Genomic DNA, 17,737 nt, shown 5'->3' on the forward strand with positions numbered 1-17,737 from the left:
AGGCATTATAATTAGAAGAATATACTTTCCTGTGTGTTGGAATGTTTTATTAGAGATAATAAAGTGATTTTTAATCTCATTTGCAATTTTAATGCATAGTTATATAGTTTTGCAATTAGGTTGTCTGCTAACATACAAGTTTGTTCTGAAATACAAGATATTTATGTGTATGTATATTAACTAATTACTTCCCTATGTCCTCTTTAACTGCTTTGTCTTTATCGTCTCTTTCAACTTCTAAATATTTTCTTCCCATGTTCTTCTTTCTTTTATTTGTGTGTGTAACTTGGCAAGTTTAGTCACAAAGCAATTTTAACTTTGAGTTAGGCCCTTCTTGGCTGACTGAGCTTGGACAAAGTTAGGGAGGAATATTATGCACTTAACTGTCAGTGGATGGGTCTCGTAATATTACATGCACATTGACCGCCCACAAGTTTATCCACACTCATCCAACCCTTTTTGTCACTGAAAGATGAATATATACTTATCCTTTCTTAATCATCACAACTGTTTTTTTATTAGGTAAGACATTGTTTCTCAAAATGTAGAGAATATGCTTGGTTGTGGGTATTGCATGGTTGCCTTTAGCCTTTCCAAGAAGATTAACATATTATGACTAAGGGTTGTTCAAATACACATTCATGTTCTTTTAACCAGTATTGTTTTGATACACAACAGTTGCAAATTCTATCCATATTTTTGGAAGGGCATTAGTAGGCTTTTGCATGCATAAAGGCAGTTATTGTTCATCATAATATACAGAGTTCATTGTCCTTTTTCACAGTTTTTGTGGTCCAGAATGAGTAGTTATTGGTATTTTTTGTACAATACTACTCAAGATCTGGTAGCCTGTGCACTCCAGTGAAGAGTAAAATTGTTTAATAATTCAGAAACACAGATCAATTCATAATATATCTTGGCAGTAAATAAATAACAAAATATTGGTTATGCACAGAAAATATAATTCGAGAACAAAAGTATAGAATATTGCTGTATGAGTTATGACCGCATTCAAAAATTAATTCCAGTCTCGGATTAGCAAATGAAAAAGACTTGAATATATTTGAAGCTTGTGCAAATACAAATTGAGTTGAATTTACTTACTTAAATTCATTGAATTCAATAACTGTCACTGGACGAAGACGGTCAATTCAGAGACAACTTTTAAAGGTGATTTCTATGCATAGTCTACATCCTTAATCCTGAAACCAATTGGTATTCTTGTTGCATACTGTTATTGCAAGCATCAATTATATATTGATCAAGGAAAGGAAACAAGGAAAAATTCTGTGTAATCTACTTAGAGGTCTGAAATATTGAGTGAATATTTATTATTCATGTTAGTAGTTCTGTTTCATATAATGCTGCCAAGGTGTTCTAGTTTCTGTAGTCATCTCTATTTTTTATCTCTTAAAATGGATAATCTTTACAGCATAGCTGCGCTGAGCTCAGAGAAATTGAAAATGATATTCTTGTAAAGGATAAAAACTTAGTCTTCTGTGCAAGAAATAACCTGCAGACATGAATGGTAATGTCACAAATAGAGGAAAAAGACCGCAGAAAACGTCGCTTTGGTGCTCCCGAGTTTCAGCTTTATCGTGCAATAGATAACAATGTTTCCCAGAGGGGTGTTGGGGGAGGAGAAATCGAAGGGCATGCCCAGTCACAGCAGTTTAGAGTGTTAGATAAAGTTTGTGATGTTAAGTTAAGGACTTAGTCTCTGGCAAGTGCATCCATATGTAAAGATTTACCCATAAAACTAATAAGCGTTGAGGTTATAATGTAGGTCTGGATGAATAATTTTAAAAAAGCATATATAGAATTTTGATGGTTGTTTCTCCTCTTCATCATCTGCTTCTGCTTCTGCTCCTTGATCTCCTTCTCTTCCTCTCTTCTTTCTTGTCAACTTACACCAGTAACAGACACATAAACATATGCACACACATCCACACATGATGTTTTCCTACACACACCTGTACACATACGCATGCACACACACAAACATACATGTTTACAAACATACATACACACATACTAACATGCACACACGCGTACACACATACTAACATGCACACACGAGTACACTCATACTAACATGCACACATGCGTACACACATACTAACATGCACACACGCATACACACTTGTATACACACATGCACACATGTATACACACATGCACACATATATACACACACATGCACACATGTATACACACACATGCACACACGTACATACACATGGACACACGTACACACGTACACACACACATGTACACACGTACACACACATGTACACACGTACACACACATGCACACATGTACACACACATGCACACATGTACACACACATGCACACATGTACACACACATGCACACATGTACACACATGCACACACGTACACACACATGCACACACGTACACACACATGCACACACGTACACACACATGCACACATGTACACACACATGCACACACGTACACACACATGCACACACATACACAAACATGTGTACACACATGTACACACACATACACACATGCACGCGCACACACACATACGCACATGCACACACACACACACACACACACACACACACACACACACACACACACACACACACACACACACACACACACACACACACACTCACTCAAAAAAACAATAAAAAAACAAATACACACAAACAAACAAACACACATATGGTACATAAACACATACATATATGAAGCCAAATTAGCCACAATGACATACATCCTGGGTATGTTAGTCCCATCACCGTATTGCATCATCAACTACAGGTGCCCCCAACCCCCCAAGGCTAAGATACGCACAATCACTCCTTTATCTGCTCTCGTTACCAAGGCCAAATACTCTTTTATTATCATTATTTTTATGAGGTTTCTAGTTACTCGTAGGAAGATCAAATTACAATAGTATTTTAATTTTCTGCTGTGTATAGGAGAGTGACTGAACGCTTTTAATGAGTTTTGTCTGCTGTCGATGGAAATAAGCGTGTTCATTCAAAACACTTTAAAACTGAATGGTCTTGTATTTCTTATCAGGATCTGACAAGATTGACACACTTAAATCAAAGAATTGATCAAGATTAGATTAGACATTTATTTACGTGTGTGTGTGTGTGTGTGTGTGTGTGTGTGTGTGTGTGTGTGTGTGTGTGTGTGTGTGTGTGTGTGTGTGTGTGTGTGTGTGTGTGTGTGTGAATGTGAGTGTGTGTGTAAGTTAGTGATTGTGTGTGAGTGTGTGAGTGAGTGAGTGAGTGAGTGAATGAATGTGTGTGTGGGTGAATGAATGTGTGTGTGAGTGTGTGAGTGTGTGTGTGAGATTAGAAAGGGAGAGTTGGAATTATGATGAGTGTGAGAGTTAGAAGACTAATGGCTAGGGAAGATCATCTCCCTCCTATGTCTCCACTCTCTTTGTTTAGCCTCTTTGTCTTCCTCCTCCATCTCTTCTTTTTTTCTTCTTCTTATTTTCATTGCTATTGTCAGTTTTATTATCTATCCCCTCTTCCTCCTCTCCTCCTTTTCATTATTTACTTTTCTCCCTGTTATGTATATTTGAAGATGATAGGATTTCATTGTACCTAGATAAGTGGCTTGTTCTTGAAGGGCATGCAGTGTATACCATTTTATCAATACAACTAGCAAATACTTCATCTTAATCTTGACCCATTGCTTATATCTGTATGTAAGTGATGGAGCAATGATTAGTGTGAAATGATAAACAATTATTATAAAAAATCATGGACACTGATTGTGAAATTAGAGTCAGACAAACAGATGCTATGTAAATGCCAGTATCACCATTATATAGTGTTACCTAAACTTTTTTCATAGAACCAGATGCTTTTTTTACATTTGTTTCTAATTGTCTTCAGTGACTTTCTTTACCTCACCTGTTTAGCTTTTGTCACATGCTGTGTTGAGTGTGCAGGAAATGAAAATAGGTTTGTGAAGCTCCTGCCAATCTTGTTTATCTGGGCCAACACTATTTTTACAATTTTAGGAAGAGGTAGCCTGGCCAGAATTTCAGTATAAAGTGAACTGTCTCTGCATGTTTTGAGGGGTCTGTTTCCATGGTTGCAAATTAGCAATTGAAAGTTTTAGATGCATACTAATAAACTTTTTGCTTTATATCACTGAGACATTGGTATAAAGAAGTACAGAGTAACTGAGACAGTTTCTTTGTTGAGCCTTGGAGACTATTGAGTTATATGCAGTAACTGACCTAAATGGAGATGTCTTGGTGGAATAGTGCCAAGAACCTGGTTGTGTGTGTTGCAACCTTTGCATCATAAGTCATTTTGTAGGAGAATCTATCTATATGATAATTGAAGAACAGTCGCACAGAATTATAAATATAATATGTATTGACTTTATCTCGGACTTCATCGTAATTTGAAGATGAAAGTATCTTCCTATTTATGAATGTGATATACTTAAAAAGCATGAAATGTGTGTTGGTATACAAAAGTGCTAATTTCAGAATTAATTTGATCTTGCCTTCAAAACTAAATTCTAACTTCCATGTTTCTTTCTTCCAACAGGTGCTGGAGGTGCAGTGTCTGGGAGTTCAGGTGCAGGAGTAGGTAGGTATAACGGTGGAGGAGGAATAGACCTTGAATATAGCGGCCATCATTTTGTGGCAGTCGGAGACAAATTTTCCATAACATGCATTACCACAGTGGATGTGTACCCTCAGTGGACGTTCAATGGTAATGCTATCATCCCAGGAGAGGCTGGGTAAGGAGATGGAGAGAAATTTTACTTTTTGAAGAATTATGTCATATCTCTTGATGAATATTGACATTTTCAATATAAGCAATATCTGTGTTATGAAAGCTAAGCCTTCCATTTCACCAACAAAGACTAATGGTATGACTTCAATTGTGGCAGCTTTACCATGCTTGAAGGTCATGGAACCCAGGGATACATTGTGAGTCGTTTATCAGTTGTGCAGGCTCATACCTTCCATGCTGGGGAATACAAGTGTTCCCCATTAACTGATAAAACTCATTCTGTCTATGTCATTGGTGGTAAGATGGCGCAGGGATATAAAGATTGTTGCAGTTCTGTGATCTTGGCTATTGTATTGTATTCGTAGAGTGTAAACTTACCTTAGGTGTACAAGTAATGGGATATCTTGTTTTGAGATGCGGTATGGTAGCATCAGTAGAAAATGTGATGTTGAAATAAAGTATCAAATGTACTCAGTATTAAGTCATTGTAAAAGCTTGTATTATTAGATCATGAAGGATGTTATAGTTAATATCTTACTTCAGCTTCCTGAGTAAATATATTTGTATTTAATGGCAGAATTAGCTGTTTATGAGGGATGGTTTTGAATATAAAATGATTTTTGACTTGGAGAACTATAGGTTTATCAGTGTCAGAAGAAATCCACACAAATTCTGTTTGATGTTTCCTCTAATTACATACATAAAAAGATATCAAATTTCATTAACAAGAAAGATGAATACAAGATCAGTAGACCATTTAAGAATAAAAGATCAAGAAATTATCAAAAGGTATTAGAAATGTATGAGTACATAAGGTTATTCTTCAATATTGCTTAGGTAATTTGAATAAATGAAAATGGATAATAGAAATATATAAACTTCTATCTTGAAATTGTGAGAGTCCAGACCCAAAGAAAATTGATGCATTTAGACTTTCATATACACAAATAAATCCATATCTACCAAGCTGTCTATTTATTTATTTATTCGTCTAGCTGTCCTATCCATGCACGTGTATATGTATGTGTATGTGTATGTATATTCAGTGGGTTGGGCCCCTCTCATTTTTAAGAAACCAGCTGATAGAGCAGAGTATTGGCAAGGAAAAAGTGTAGACTATTTTTACAGCATCACTTGGCAAAATATTTCCACATTATGTAAAACACATTATATTAATTAATTTCAGGAGTTATTGGTCTTAACTCTCATTCCATCTCATTATTTTAGGAGGAATTATTATTATTTTACACCTGCTTGTACATAATACATTTTCCAACAATTTCCATAATTGTAGAAAGGAATATGATATTCAGCATTTCAAGGGTCTAAATTGAAAGATAAAAAAGAAATGAAAGATAGAAAAAAGAAAGAAAAATAAAGGGAGAGGGACAGAAATATGCAGAGAGGGAGTGAGAGATGTGGATAAAAAAAAAGGGGGGAAAGGGTGAGGGTTAGATTGTCTAAATTAGCATTGGATAGTAATGCTTACTAGCCCTTACAGTAAGTGGTAAATTGTATTTAGTAGTGAAGATTATCCATTCTCACTCTCTCTCTCTCTCTCTCTCTCTCTCTCTCTCTCTCTCTCTCTCTCTCTCTCTCTCTCTCTCTCTCTCTCTCTCTCTCTCTCTCTCCTTACTCTCACTCTCACTCTCACTTTTACTCTCACTCTCACTCTCCCTACCTCCCTCCCTCCCTCCCTCCCTCCCTCCCTCCCTCCCTCCCTCCATCCCTCCATCCCTCCATCCCTCCATCCCTCCATCCCTCCCTCCCTCCATCCCTCCTTTTTTCTTTTCTTTTCATCAGATTCAAATCCATCAAAACAAAGTTTGAATTTTAAGTTCACTGCTAGGTTTGTTATAACTGTTTTTCTCTTTTATTTCCCTCTCTTATCACTTAATGTGCTTGCAGGTTCAGTGACAGAGACGGAAGGAACTCGTCTTCTACATGAGGGATCTCCCCTGTCTCTAACCTGCATCCAGAACCTCACAAATGTAGACACTGTTTGGTAAGTGACTTTTAACATTGATTTTCCATATGCCATTTATCCTTAAATGTAAACACTTTGCAAGTACACTTATCAAATGTGAATGAGTGATGATCAAAAGATAGTTAAGGAAAAAGACCTTAGGAATAATCTTATTTATGTGAATTCATTTTTATACTATTATTATATGGACATAAAATCTTTGTTTCCTTCAGAAGTTATGATTATTATAAAGATATTTTTGTTTCCAAGGACTAAAAATGGAGAGACAGTCACTGAGAATGACCACATCAAGCTTTTCAAAAATGCCACCCTCTACATTGCTTCTGCTATGGAGAGTGACCTTGGAGAGTACACTTGTGAACCCCACAGCCAAGACGAGGTTAAAGTCTTCAATGTTGTTCGTAAGTATTCCAGGTGACCCCCCTTTTTTTTTCCTCTTTCGTCTGTTAGTGTTGGTAGTGACTTAACATATTATTTAATCCTCGGAGTGCATCATGTCACATACAGACAAGAGGTTAGATACATTTTAAGATTTAGTAAGTTGTCCTGGGCCCATTTGATTTACTGTACATTATGTTTGTGAAAGGGCATTTGTTTTCCAGCCTGCCCTTCAGTATTGAGTATTCTTCTATCTTTCAGAACTGAAGCTCCATAAGGAACTCCCAAAGTCCACCACAGTTTTGGAGAATGACAAGTTGGCTCTTTCCTGTCAGGTAGAAGGCAACCCACCCCCCACTGTCCAGTGGTTAAAGAGTAAGTAATGTTTTTTTTTTCCATCACACAAACATTACCACATTATCAAGAAAGCATGGCTGTCACTAAGAAAAGAAGAAGAATGCTAGATAAAGGAATTAACTATAGCAGTCTCCATTTCCCTGACATTATATTTAAATAGATAAAAACAAATTGTTGTAGCTTTCAGAATTGTCATTTTTCTTAGAATGAATTGTAAACAGTTGCCACCATAGTACAAATTACAAAAGTATGCTGAAGAGCACTTATTTGTCCAGCGCCTGACAGGCATAGTGCACAGTTCACTTTCAGCAATCACATACCTTTCACCTCTCTCCTCAGATGGTGAACTCATGGAAGACTCCATCAACTCCACCAGACTTGTTTTCTCTGAGAATGAGCACAAAATCCCCAATGCCAGTCTGCTGATCAAACCCATCCTCAAGTCAGATATTGGAAATTACATTTGCCTGATTAAGCAGTATTCTCTTCAGCTGAACACCACCACAGAAGTGCGTGTGAAAGGTAAGATTCTTCGAGAGAGTTGTTTCATGTATCAGCTGTGATTAGTGTATTTTTAAAAGCAAAGTCTTATCAGCCACTGAAGTGTTACAGGTCTAAAGAGGAAGGGATGAGATACTAATTATAAGCTATTTTTGTCTGCAACTATATTTTGTTTACTGGTTTGTTTTCTTTTCTAGACATCTATGCTGCCCTGTGGCCATTCCTTGCTATTGTCGCTGAGGTGATTATCCTGTGCGTCATTATTTTCATCTACGAGAAACGTCGCATCAAGGCCAACTTTGATGATTCTGATTCAGATCCTGCCCCAGACCAGTGAGTTTGTTAGATAAGTGCATTAGACACAGGTACAATTCATAAAAAATTTAATTCATCATAAGAGAGAGAGCATCTGAGTGGATATTTGTGTCTAATGAGTTTGATTGAAGAATGACCATTAATGAAGGGGAGAATAAGAAAGACATGGGAGGCATGGAAAATAAAGTAGGTCACATGCATCAGTAACGGGGAAAGTTGATTATGATGTATGTAATTGTACAATGCTTAAAAATATATTGATATATATTTGTATATAATTTTGTGCATTTAGTTTTTGTTATATTTTAACCAATTTCATTTTTATCTTTTTCCTACAGAAAAAGTGTTGCCGACCATAACAAAGATGCCGAAGTTCGCCAGAGGAAGTAGACTGTGATGTGGTGATATTCTTATCACTGAAGGAAGTGGTGTTTAGGGAGGAAAATAATTTTGTGATATTTTTAGTAGTTGAAGGTGCCATAAAAAAGGGGAGGGGGGGACTTCATAAATAGAAATTGACAGATTTTATAATTTTATGATCTCTGTTTTACACCTTTTCCATTATTGGATTGGATGGCCAAAAAAGCCTTTAGTAACATTTGGGCAATCCTTTCTGGCTTTGTTATATCAAGATATTTATTTTGAGAGATATATGTTAATTGTGTTTTTTGTTCTTTTTTTCTGGCAACATCTTTCTTATTTTCCAGAAAATAAAAATTTATAAATAAACAACTCTTAAAAATAAACTTGGAAATCACACAGTTGCAGTCCTTCAGGATCTTGTCGTCCAGGTACCTTATTCAGAGCAAAAAGGACAATCTGGCAATGAAGTCATGAAATGTGGCAAACACTCCAGATAGCGTGTATATTGTTGCATGTTGAGAGGAATTCTGCAATGTGTGGAAAGTGGATGTGAAACTGGAATGACTTGATTTTTTAAAATTGATATGTGACTGGATATTTATACTTATAGATGTGAGGTTGTGGTCGTGAATGATATTTTGATTATATGTATGTATGTGTATATATATATATATATATATATATATATATATATATATATATATATATATATATATATATATATATATATATATATATACACACATTTACATATATTTATATATATTATGGTATATCAAGTAAATATTCACCTATTTTATCATGGCTATTGAAATATATTCCACCCCGTATATTGTGTAGAAAGCAAGGTATCATATTGTATGTTGAGTTATGAATATATACAGGGTAAATAGAAGTGCCAGTTTTTCTGCAGATGCTTTGTCAATATAATATTACTTTGTATAATGGCGTATTAGATTTTATTTATCATGCAGATGTTGCTGTCTTTCAGTGTCTTTCATATTTTGTTTAAAGATATACTGAGTGTCAGTAATTAACTTCCCTTTTGGTATATTGAATGTGTTGTGAGATTTCGTACTCATTTGGACTGCCTAGAATAAGGATAAAAGTTATATTTTTAACATCTTTCTCAGTTTTTATAGAGTCAGTATGTGATGATTACATGTCCTCTCTCAGTCCAAAATATATATAACATTTTGAAACTGAAATAGCAGTGTTGTACGAGTCAATTTTCTACCTTTGAATGGAGTACATGGAGATGAACTTTTGTGGATATGCAGTTTTAATGCATTTCCTTTTCATAATTTCTATTTTTTTCTTTCTCTTCTCCTCAAAGGCAGTCCCTATATAATGGAACAGATGTGCAGTTTTTTTTAAATATTTATGATGCTATTATGTATAATTTTAAGGTTAGGATGTTGATGCTTCATATAATTATTTCCTTCCAAAAGAGTATGTATTAACTTTTCTCTTTTATTCCTCAAAATAGGTAATTCATGAGAACAGTCTTTGAAAGGTATAGGTACTCGTATATATTTCATATTCACTCCTAAGAATGTAGCAGTAGTAAAGCACTATTATCAGGAAACTGCAATAACAAGGAGAAAGTCTCACAAAAAAGTAGTATTTATCTTTTTTTTTGTTTTGTTTTTTATATACACCTTAACAGCAGTTGGTAACACAAGTCATGTATGGATTTATGTTTTGTAAGGAACTAATAAACTTTTGTTCAAGTTTAGTCTAATTCAGTTTCTGCTTGCTACTGGGTTTTATTTATCCGTATGCATTTGCTTATAATTGAAAGGTTTGAGAAGACTGTGGCCATAATTTATCTTAATAATAAGCCTTATTTGCCTTTTTTCTTTTAAATACATAAAAGTGGGGAAAATTCAGGGAAGTGAGAATATAAGTTCTCTCGCAAAATGGCTGTGACTTCAGCTAGGAATTGGTGTAGACATACCCTTTTTCCATATATCACATTTTGTTTTGCCTTATATGTATATAATATATATTTATATATATATATTGGTAATAGATGTAAGTTTATGTTATATAATTGACGTATATGTATTTACTTGTCTGGTCCAGTATTGATTTTCTGTTGTAGAATCGGTATATTAGTCACAAAATATGCAATATTGTCATTAGCTTATATGTATACTTTCTCCTCATGTTGATAACCGAAAATTGGACAAAATTTCAGCTTTGTAAAACTAGTTTATATATATATCATATGGAGTAAAATAAAAATATAAACCTTATTGGTTTTCTAACTTAATTTATTGAAGACAAGCCAAATTAGGTCACATAAATCAAACAATGACTAGAAATATCTTCCAAAGTTTGCAACAAAAGTAACAATTTATGCACTTCATTCATACTACACTACTTCGTACATATCAAGTGACAATCTCTGCTCTATGAGACCAAACAAAAACAAAAAATGTTTTAAATTTTTAGGATGGCTACAAGGACAAAGTATTTAAAAGAACAGGGTCACAGGGACGAAATGAGATTCCTCAGCTTTCCTCGCACTACAACATACGGACATGGTGATAATAGGAACTAAAAGTATCTGAATAAGTAGTCTATTGTAAAAATAGATGAAGGTATTAAATACTCACACACTTTTTGTGGCCAAAACAAAATGCCCACATTTCCACAAACAAAACAACTTCACAAAATCCATTTACATTCCTGAAATGCAGCCATTCAGAATACATAAATATAAAAGAGGAAAGAAGAAAAATGGCACCTATTACAGAAACCAGGAAAAGGAAAATCCATTCTTACAAGAACAAAATATACCATTTTCTTTTGCTTAATTTTATCAAATGGTCACATGACTTGAGGAAATAACTGGGTCAAGCTGTATGCACCACTCAAAGTATAACTTTTAATATGAAAGTACTTAAAAATGTTGTGCTTAAGATATAACAAAAACTGTTAAACCAGGACTTTTTACTATAGTTGAAGCAAAAGTGAAGGGGGGGGGGGCAGGCCATAATGAATATTATAAAAAAAAAAAAAAAAAAAAAAAAAAAAAAAATACATCCATGAAAACACGACCAAAATAGTTAATTATTCTTCCTAATGATTTAGAACAACTTTTCTTTCCACACACATTTCTTTTAAAATATAATATAAAATATATAAAACCCAAAGAACAATCTCTGGTAGTTGTATGTATAGATAATAATAAAAAAAAAATAATATTAAAAAAATAAAGGTGGGGGTTATCACTGAACAAAGAAAATTAACATACTTCCTAGCACTTTCATACAAACTGCAAAGCTTGACATCCTTGTTTTTTTGTTTTTTTTTCTTTTTTTATCATATACAATGTGTGTTGTTGAAGATTTTTTTAATAAGCCATGCCAAAAAAATCCTTACAGCCTCATTTTACATGTCAACAATGTTGTAGAATATTAATTGTTCAATACACTGATTAAATGGCCATTATATTCTTGAATGCAATATAACATCAATATATATATTTACATATATATATATATTTATATATAAATCCATATATAATCTAAAGATCAGAATAACATTAGGTTTTCATGATTTTTCTAAGAGTACACAAAGCATAGTCATTGCTATTGGTTTTTAACTCTGCTGGTTTTGGTGGTAGAATTTTAAAATAATTACGGCTTCCCTAACTTTACCAATTTCTTTAACAATGACAAATGTTATTATAAATGCAGATTTTATTTTAAATCTATAATTTTAAAAATAAATGAATAAATAAAAAATAAAGCACATTTAATACATAAAATCTACTGCTGAACACTGTGGATACCAATTTTTTTGAGAACTTCTAGAACACCTATATTTCAACTTCTTTTAAATGATAAAGATGATAATGCAATCAATAATACTAATACTTGTTCAATAGCAATTTCTTTCTTTTCTTTGATTTTTCTTTAGGCCATCACTCCGCAACAGCTGTTTCTGCATGTTCGAGGATTGTTTCAAAGGCAAATGGCACGAAGGCGTAGCCACCACCTCCGTAAAACTTGCTCTGGAACTCCACCCTGAAAATAAATTGGGAAATAGTAAAGTTGACCATTACCTTAAGTAATCTACTGGATCAATTTCTAATAATATTTGAAGATCTCTTTACACAATACAACCGAAAAGCATCAAAAGGTAAGCTAACCTTATAACAGCGTAAATGAAATCCCATCTAAATCTACAACTTGAACACAAGAGAGGCAGTAAAACAACAATAATAAAAGCTAACCAATGCAGTCGAAGAGTATGCAAGAAGGCAGATAGCCCCTCCATGAGCACAAGGATGGCAACAGTGAGGGATGCCCAAGCTGCAAAGATGAAGTAAGTGATGATGCCACCAACCCCGCCTGTGCCTCCAGCTGTTAGTCCAACACGAAGAACCATCTGCCACAGCACCTCACTCAGTTCTGTCAAATAACAATTCACGTTACTCCAAAAGAAAAGAAACTTTACCAAAGGTATATATAAAACCAGGTACCTTCACTTCGATTTAGCCTGTTGAACCCAGAAATGAATTGGACTTTTTCCTAAAGAGCATTCCAGTAGCAGTAAGGAACTCTTTACTAGCATGCACAAATGAAAGGAATTTTGCTTTTTTCTTCTCATAATTACAATAATATCAAGTAAAATATACATACAATCATATCTCATAGTATACTCATTGGCTAAACACAATGACGTCATTGGCTCCACACCCTCTTTTTGATCCTGTCAATCTAAGATATTTTATGGTATTTTTTTCAGTGCATTTACTTTCACAATGGCTCAATAACAATGGAAAAATAAATATATACATAAATAAATAAATGATGATATTTGCATTGCATAAAGGTGAAGAGTCTAGGCTTAGCTGCCAACTAGGAATTCATCATTGACAGAGTGCAGCTACCTGTATTTAAGTACCTTGCTTTATTTATGTAATCACAAAACTGACTACTAGTGTAACTTCATACTATCAATACATTATAAAACAAATACAACTTCAGCTCTCTGGTCCAACTTACGAGCATGGGCAAGCGACAGCGCCCAGAGTCGCAGGTACGAGGCAGTGTGAGACACGGAGCCAAGGACATATTCAATGGTGTGGATTCCCTGATGGATCATGATCTCACCCATGTCATGCACTTCCTCTGCAGCTGCAGCAGCTGCAGCCTCACCACCACCTTCTTCAATGACACCCTCTCCTCCATTAGCTTGTGACATCTGTTGGAAAGAAAGTATCCTTCATTCTCATAGGTTTCCTCATTTGTGATTACAAAGCAATTGGTTTCCTACTTTAAATAGCTGGCATAATTTAGTTATTTTTAAAATACAGATAAGTAAATAAGCACATATCTGGAAGTAAGAGATTAGCTAGTACATAAAACAACAAGGTAATAAAAAACTAAAAGACTGTACCATCTGCTTGCGCTTGTTGTTTCGGTGAAGCATGAAAGGTTTAGCAAGGAGCATCCATGGTACACAAATCAGCCCAATGCAAACAAGGAATCGTTGGAATCCAAACTGCCCAGCATACATATATGGTGAGCACGGGTCATTCTCTGGTGTTGACTGATAACCCTTCATCAAGACCTGATTTAAAAGGTAACATTAGTTATCATCAAGAGGAAAACATAGACCTTTTTCTTTACATAAATTGCTTTTTGATTCAAATTTTACTGTTAGAGGAATACTTAAATATATAATATTTTTTGGAAAAATATATATGGATTTCATCCCGTCACTTACCATGTTAATGAAGGTAATGAGGATGGAAGGTGCACAGTTGGGAGAAACACTATCTGCACCACCAGCCCCATACCATACCCACTTGTGGAACACTAGAAGAACTAAGTACCCAAACAAACAGGTCAGGAAAATTATCTGGGGGATGAACTCACAATAGATGTTCATGGGCCTGTTGAAGAACCTGTAGAAAGAGCAAGGCATAAAGATAAATAAAATAAAAAATAAAAGCGTACTATAAGCCTCCAGAGTAGGTGGCACCGAGAGATTTCAAAACTGTCAATAACGGGTCAAGACCTTTTTTCACAGTAATAAGCATACTTAACTCAAATCTGATGGGCATGGCATATTCATATGCCGTGCCTACTGTGAGTTTACTTTATTAATTGTTTTAACACATAGATGGCTACACATGTACTAAGTCACCAATGAGATAATTGTCTCGCCTGTTTACCCTTTTCATTGATTTTCATAAATATTTTACATTATCTTATATTGCTGTTACAAATGTATATAACAAAGTAATTATGAGGTCTATTATAAAAAAATAACACCATTGATATTCACAGCATTAGTAAATCAAAAAAATTATCCGCCAATTCAAGGAAAGGTGAAATCAGGGAAGGTCACGAGGTCTACTAATTGACTCCTTTGTGGCTAAGCACTACCAGAGCCATTTAAAACAAACAAACCAACAAACAAACAAACAAACACACAAATAAATACAAAAAATAATGAGCACAGCATTTTCCAGGAAGCAGTGGGTTAACATAATAACAAACCACAATATCAATAATTATAATGTCTCAATATAAATAGCATAAGAAAAAGAAAAATCCTGTTGAGCACTAGTGGAACCATCCATGTGTAAACATAATTCACAAAACACAAAACAGTGGACATTAAATGTTTCCAGCAGCAATAGTTTACATACCATCAAAACCAACCGGTACCTCACCTGTGGTTCCATACACTAAGGATGACACCAAACAACATGTGGATGATGCCAAAAATGATGGAAATCTTCATTTTATACGAATTATAGAAATTGATCTTGTTGAGAGAAATCTGCCAAATGGGATCCAGACCAAAGGGGTATGGGTACTGTTCATACTGATCCTTGTTGCCAGGGTCCAAGATCAGCTCCTTGTTGGTTAACAAGGTGCTCTCACTGCAATAAATGATTTCAATATCAACAGCTCGTATGTCATTTCAATGTATTTCATTATTTGAGGCTTTTTGAAAAACTATATGAGTAACTGTAATATCAAGTAAGCTTTTTGTTATTTATAATCTTTCCGAGTCATAAAAACTCAGGACACTAACTATAAATAGCAGCTTCAAGAGGGACACAACTGAATGCATGCAAAATAATTAAAATCATAATAATTAAAATAATGCAACACTTACTTGTATTTGCCATGCCATGATGTCCCAAATATGTTCAAGGCTTTGGAGAAGATGTCATTGTAAATCAGGCCCGTGTACATGGAGAACATACCCATTAATAGGATGATGTACCTTCCACCAAAGAAAATATTCCAAATCTGGAAAAGAAAAAAATTTGTTTACTCCTTTTCATGCACAATTCTATCTTTGTAACTTGACTGTTATAAAGTGTTTTACTTAGGTGATCATTTCAAACACATTAATTGCCATTTTTTACCATAAATACAGCACAATGGGTACTACAAGATCTTGAAGAAACAATTCTGGACTTTTATTCAAAGTTACTGATCTTCAAAATATTTTCAGAACAAACTCGAAATCAATTAAACATCTGCTAATGTATCATCCTTTAATTTAACATAATTCTCTACATTCCACACATGTGACTTTCCCCTAAGCAACTGTAAACAATAAGAGTATTAGACGTTCCCCTTCAAAACACTCAAAGCTTAGCAAAAGATAAAACAACCAACCTCATTATCAGTCTTCTTGGCAGAGAGAGGCTTCTCCCTCCATACCATCCAGCCACCGAAAAGGGCCATGATTATGCCATGACCCACATCCCCAAACATGATGGCAAAGAGGAAGGGGAAGGTGATGATGGTGTATGGTGCTACAGAAAGAGAGGGAAAACATCAGTAACAAAAATAATTTGAAATAATTCCAAAAAAATGCAAAACAAAATTATATTCTTGACCTAGATATACAAAATCATCAAATCGCTAATAGTCTGTAAATGCTGATTATTTTATATTTATAAACAACATAACTATATGAAATAATGGACTCATGAATAATAAAATCAAATAAACAATGACAATAGTCAAGAATCTTTGCTTACCAGGATTGATTTCACGGTAAGTTGCAACTCCATATGCATCAATCAAAGCCTGGAAAGCCTTTGTAAATTTGTTTGTTCGGTGAAAAGTTGGAGGCGCTTCATGAGTGCTGAGCCGGTTCAGAATTGCTGGCAAGCTTCCACTCTTTTCCTGAAAAAGAAAAATTTCTTTAACAAGGACAATACTAAATTCCTCAATGCACTAGGACCAACTAAGAAAATACAATGAAAAGAAATTTGATTAGAGAAAACTGCAATGACCATTTCACACCTAAGAAGCTTGAGGATCTACGTTCATCAATAAAAAAAAGAATAATAATAATAAAATAGTGCATACACTGTTCTAGAAAGAATGAGCTTGAGAACAACATCTACAGTACAGTACAGTACAGTACAGTACAGTACAGTACAGGACAGTAAAAAAAACAAAAAAACATACTGTGTCATGCCATGGGAAGGGAAAAGGCATTAGGGTAATAAACAGACACTTCAACTTAAACCCCTTAAACCACTTACAGTTCCACGTCGTAGGGCTAGCTGCACATCTTCCAAGTTGGCAACTGGAATCCAGCATTCAGCAATCAAGCCATTCTGAATAACATCCAGGTTGAACATATTGAGTGTGTGGTAAATGCTCTTGATCTTCCACACTTTCATCATCCATGCACGGATATTGCGCGCAGCAGACACCAACACACGGTGACGGTGATCTTGGGTCTGGCTCAGTACCTGCGATATAGAACATAATTGATGTGAGAAAAGGAAAAAACATGGCAGTAAACTCTCTAAAAATTACAATTGTGAGAGCAATCACCAAAGAGGGAGAGGTTCACCTACAGTGCTAAGGTCATCCAGACGCGTCTTCACTCCCATGGCCATTTCGCGTCGATCAGCTGGAGCCTCTGGGCATGGGTACATGGTGGCACGGAAACCTTCACAAATCTTCTTGACTCTCATCTTCAACTGATCACCTTGGAAGAAGATGATGAATACCGACTTGTACACTTGCTCTCCCTGTGTGACAAGAAGTAACATTACCTCACGA

At 34.9% G+C, this 17,737-nt stretch overlaps 2 protein-coding genes across 3 annotated transcripts in view; one reads left to right on the plus strand and one right to left on the minus strand.

Moving 5' to 3' along the window:
- Positions 1-10,921, plus strand: part of LOC125025930 (basigin-like) — a 12,286-nt gene extending 1,365 nt beyond the window's left edge. Inside the window, exons 2-8 of the mRNA XM_047614273.1 lie at positions 4,568-4,609; positions 6,668-6,764; positions 6,996-7,147; positions 7,386-7,499; positions 7,821-8,003; positions 8,180-8,315; positions 8,636-10,921. Coding sequence (XP_047470229.1) covers positions 4,568-4,609; positions 6,668-6,764; positions 6,996-7,147; positions 7,386-7,499; positions 7,821-8,003; positions 8,180-8,315; positions 8,636-8,687 — 776 coding nt within the window. The 3' untranslated portion in view covers positions 8,688-10,921. The remainder of the gene's footprint in view (positions 1-4,567; positions 4,610-6,667; positions 6,765-6,995; positions 7,148-7,385; positions 7,500-7,820; positions 8,004-8,179; positions 8,316-8,635) is intronic.
- Positions 10,922-17,737, minus strand: part of LOC125025929 (V-type proton ATPase 116 kDa subunit a 1-like) — an 18,663-nt gene continuing 11,847 nt past the window's right edge. For both annotated transcript variants that reach the window (XM_047614272.1, XM_047614271.1), the window contains exons 7-17: positions 17,530-17,706; positions 17,209-17,421; positions 16,696-16,843; positions 16,328-16,467; positions 15,816-15,952; positions 15,364-15,576; positions 14,409-14,589; positions 14,079-14,252; positions 13,685-13,883; positions 12,910-13,087; positions 10,922-12,700 (exon numbers count right to left, since the gene is read on the minus strand). In XM_047614272.1, the coding sequence (XP_047470228.1) occupies positions 12,598-12,700; positions 12,910-13,087; positions 13,685-13,883; positions 14,079-14,252; positions 14,409-14,589; positions 15,364-15,576; positions 15,816-15,952; positions 16,328-16,467; positions 16,696-16,843; positions 17,209-17,421; positions 17,530-17,706 (1,863 nt within the window). In that variant the 3' untranslated portion in view covers positions 10,922-12,597. The remainder of the gene's footprint in view (positions 12,701-12,909; positions 13,088-13,684; positions 13,884-14,078; positions 14,253-14,408; positions 14,590-15,363; positions 15,577-15,815; positions 15,953-16,327; positions 16,468-16,695; positions 16,844-17,208; positions 17,422-17,529; positions 17,707-17,737) is intronic.

Source organism: Penaeus chinensis, chromosome 5 (genome assembly GCF_019202785.1).
Source record: "Penaeus chinensis breed Huanghai No. 1 chromosome 5, ASM1920278v2, whole genome shotgun sequence".
NCBI lineage: Eukaryota > Metazoa > Arthropoda > Malacostraca > Decapoda > Penaeidae > Penaeus > Penaeus chinensis.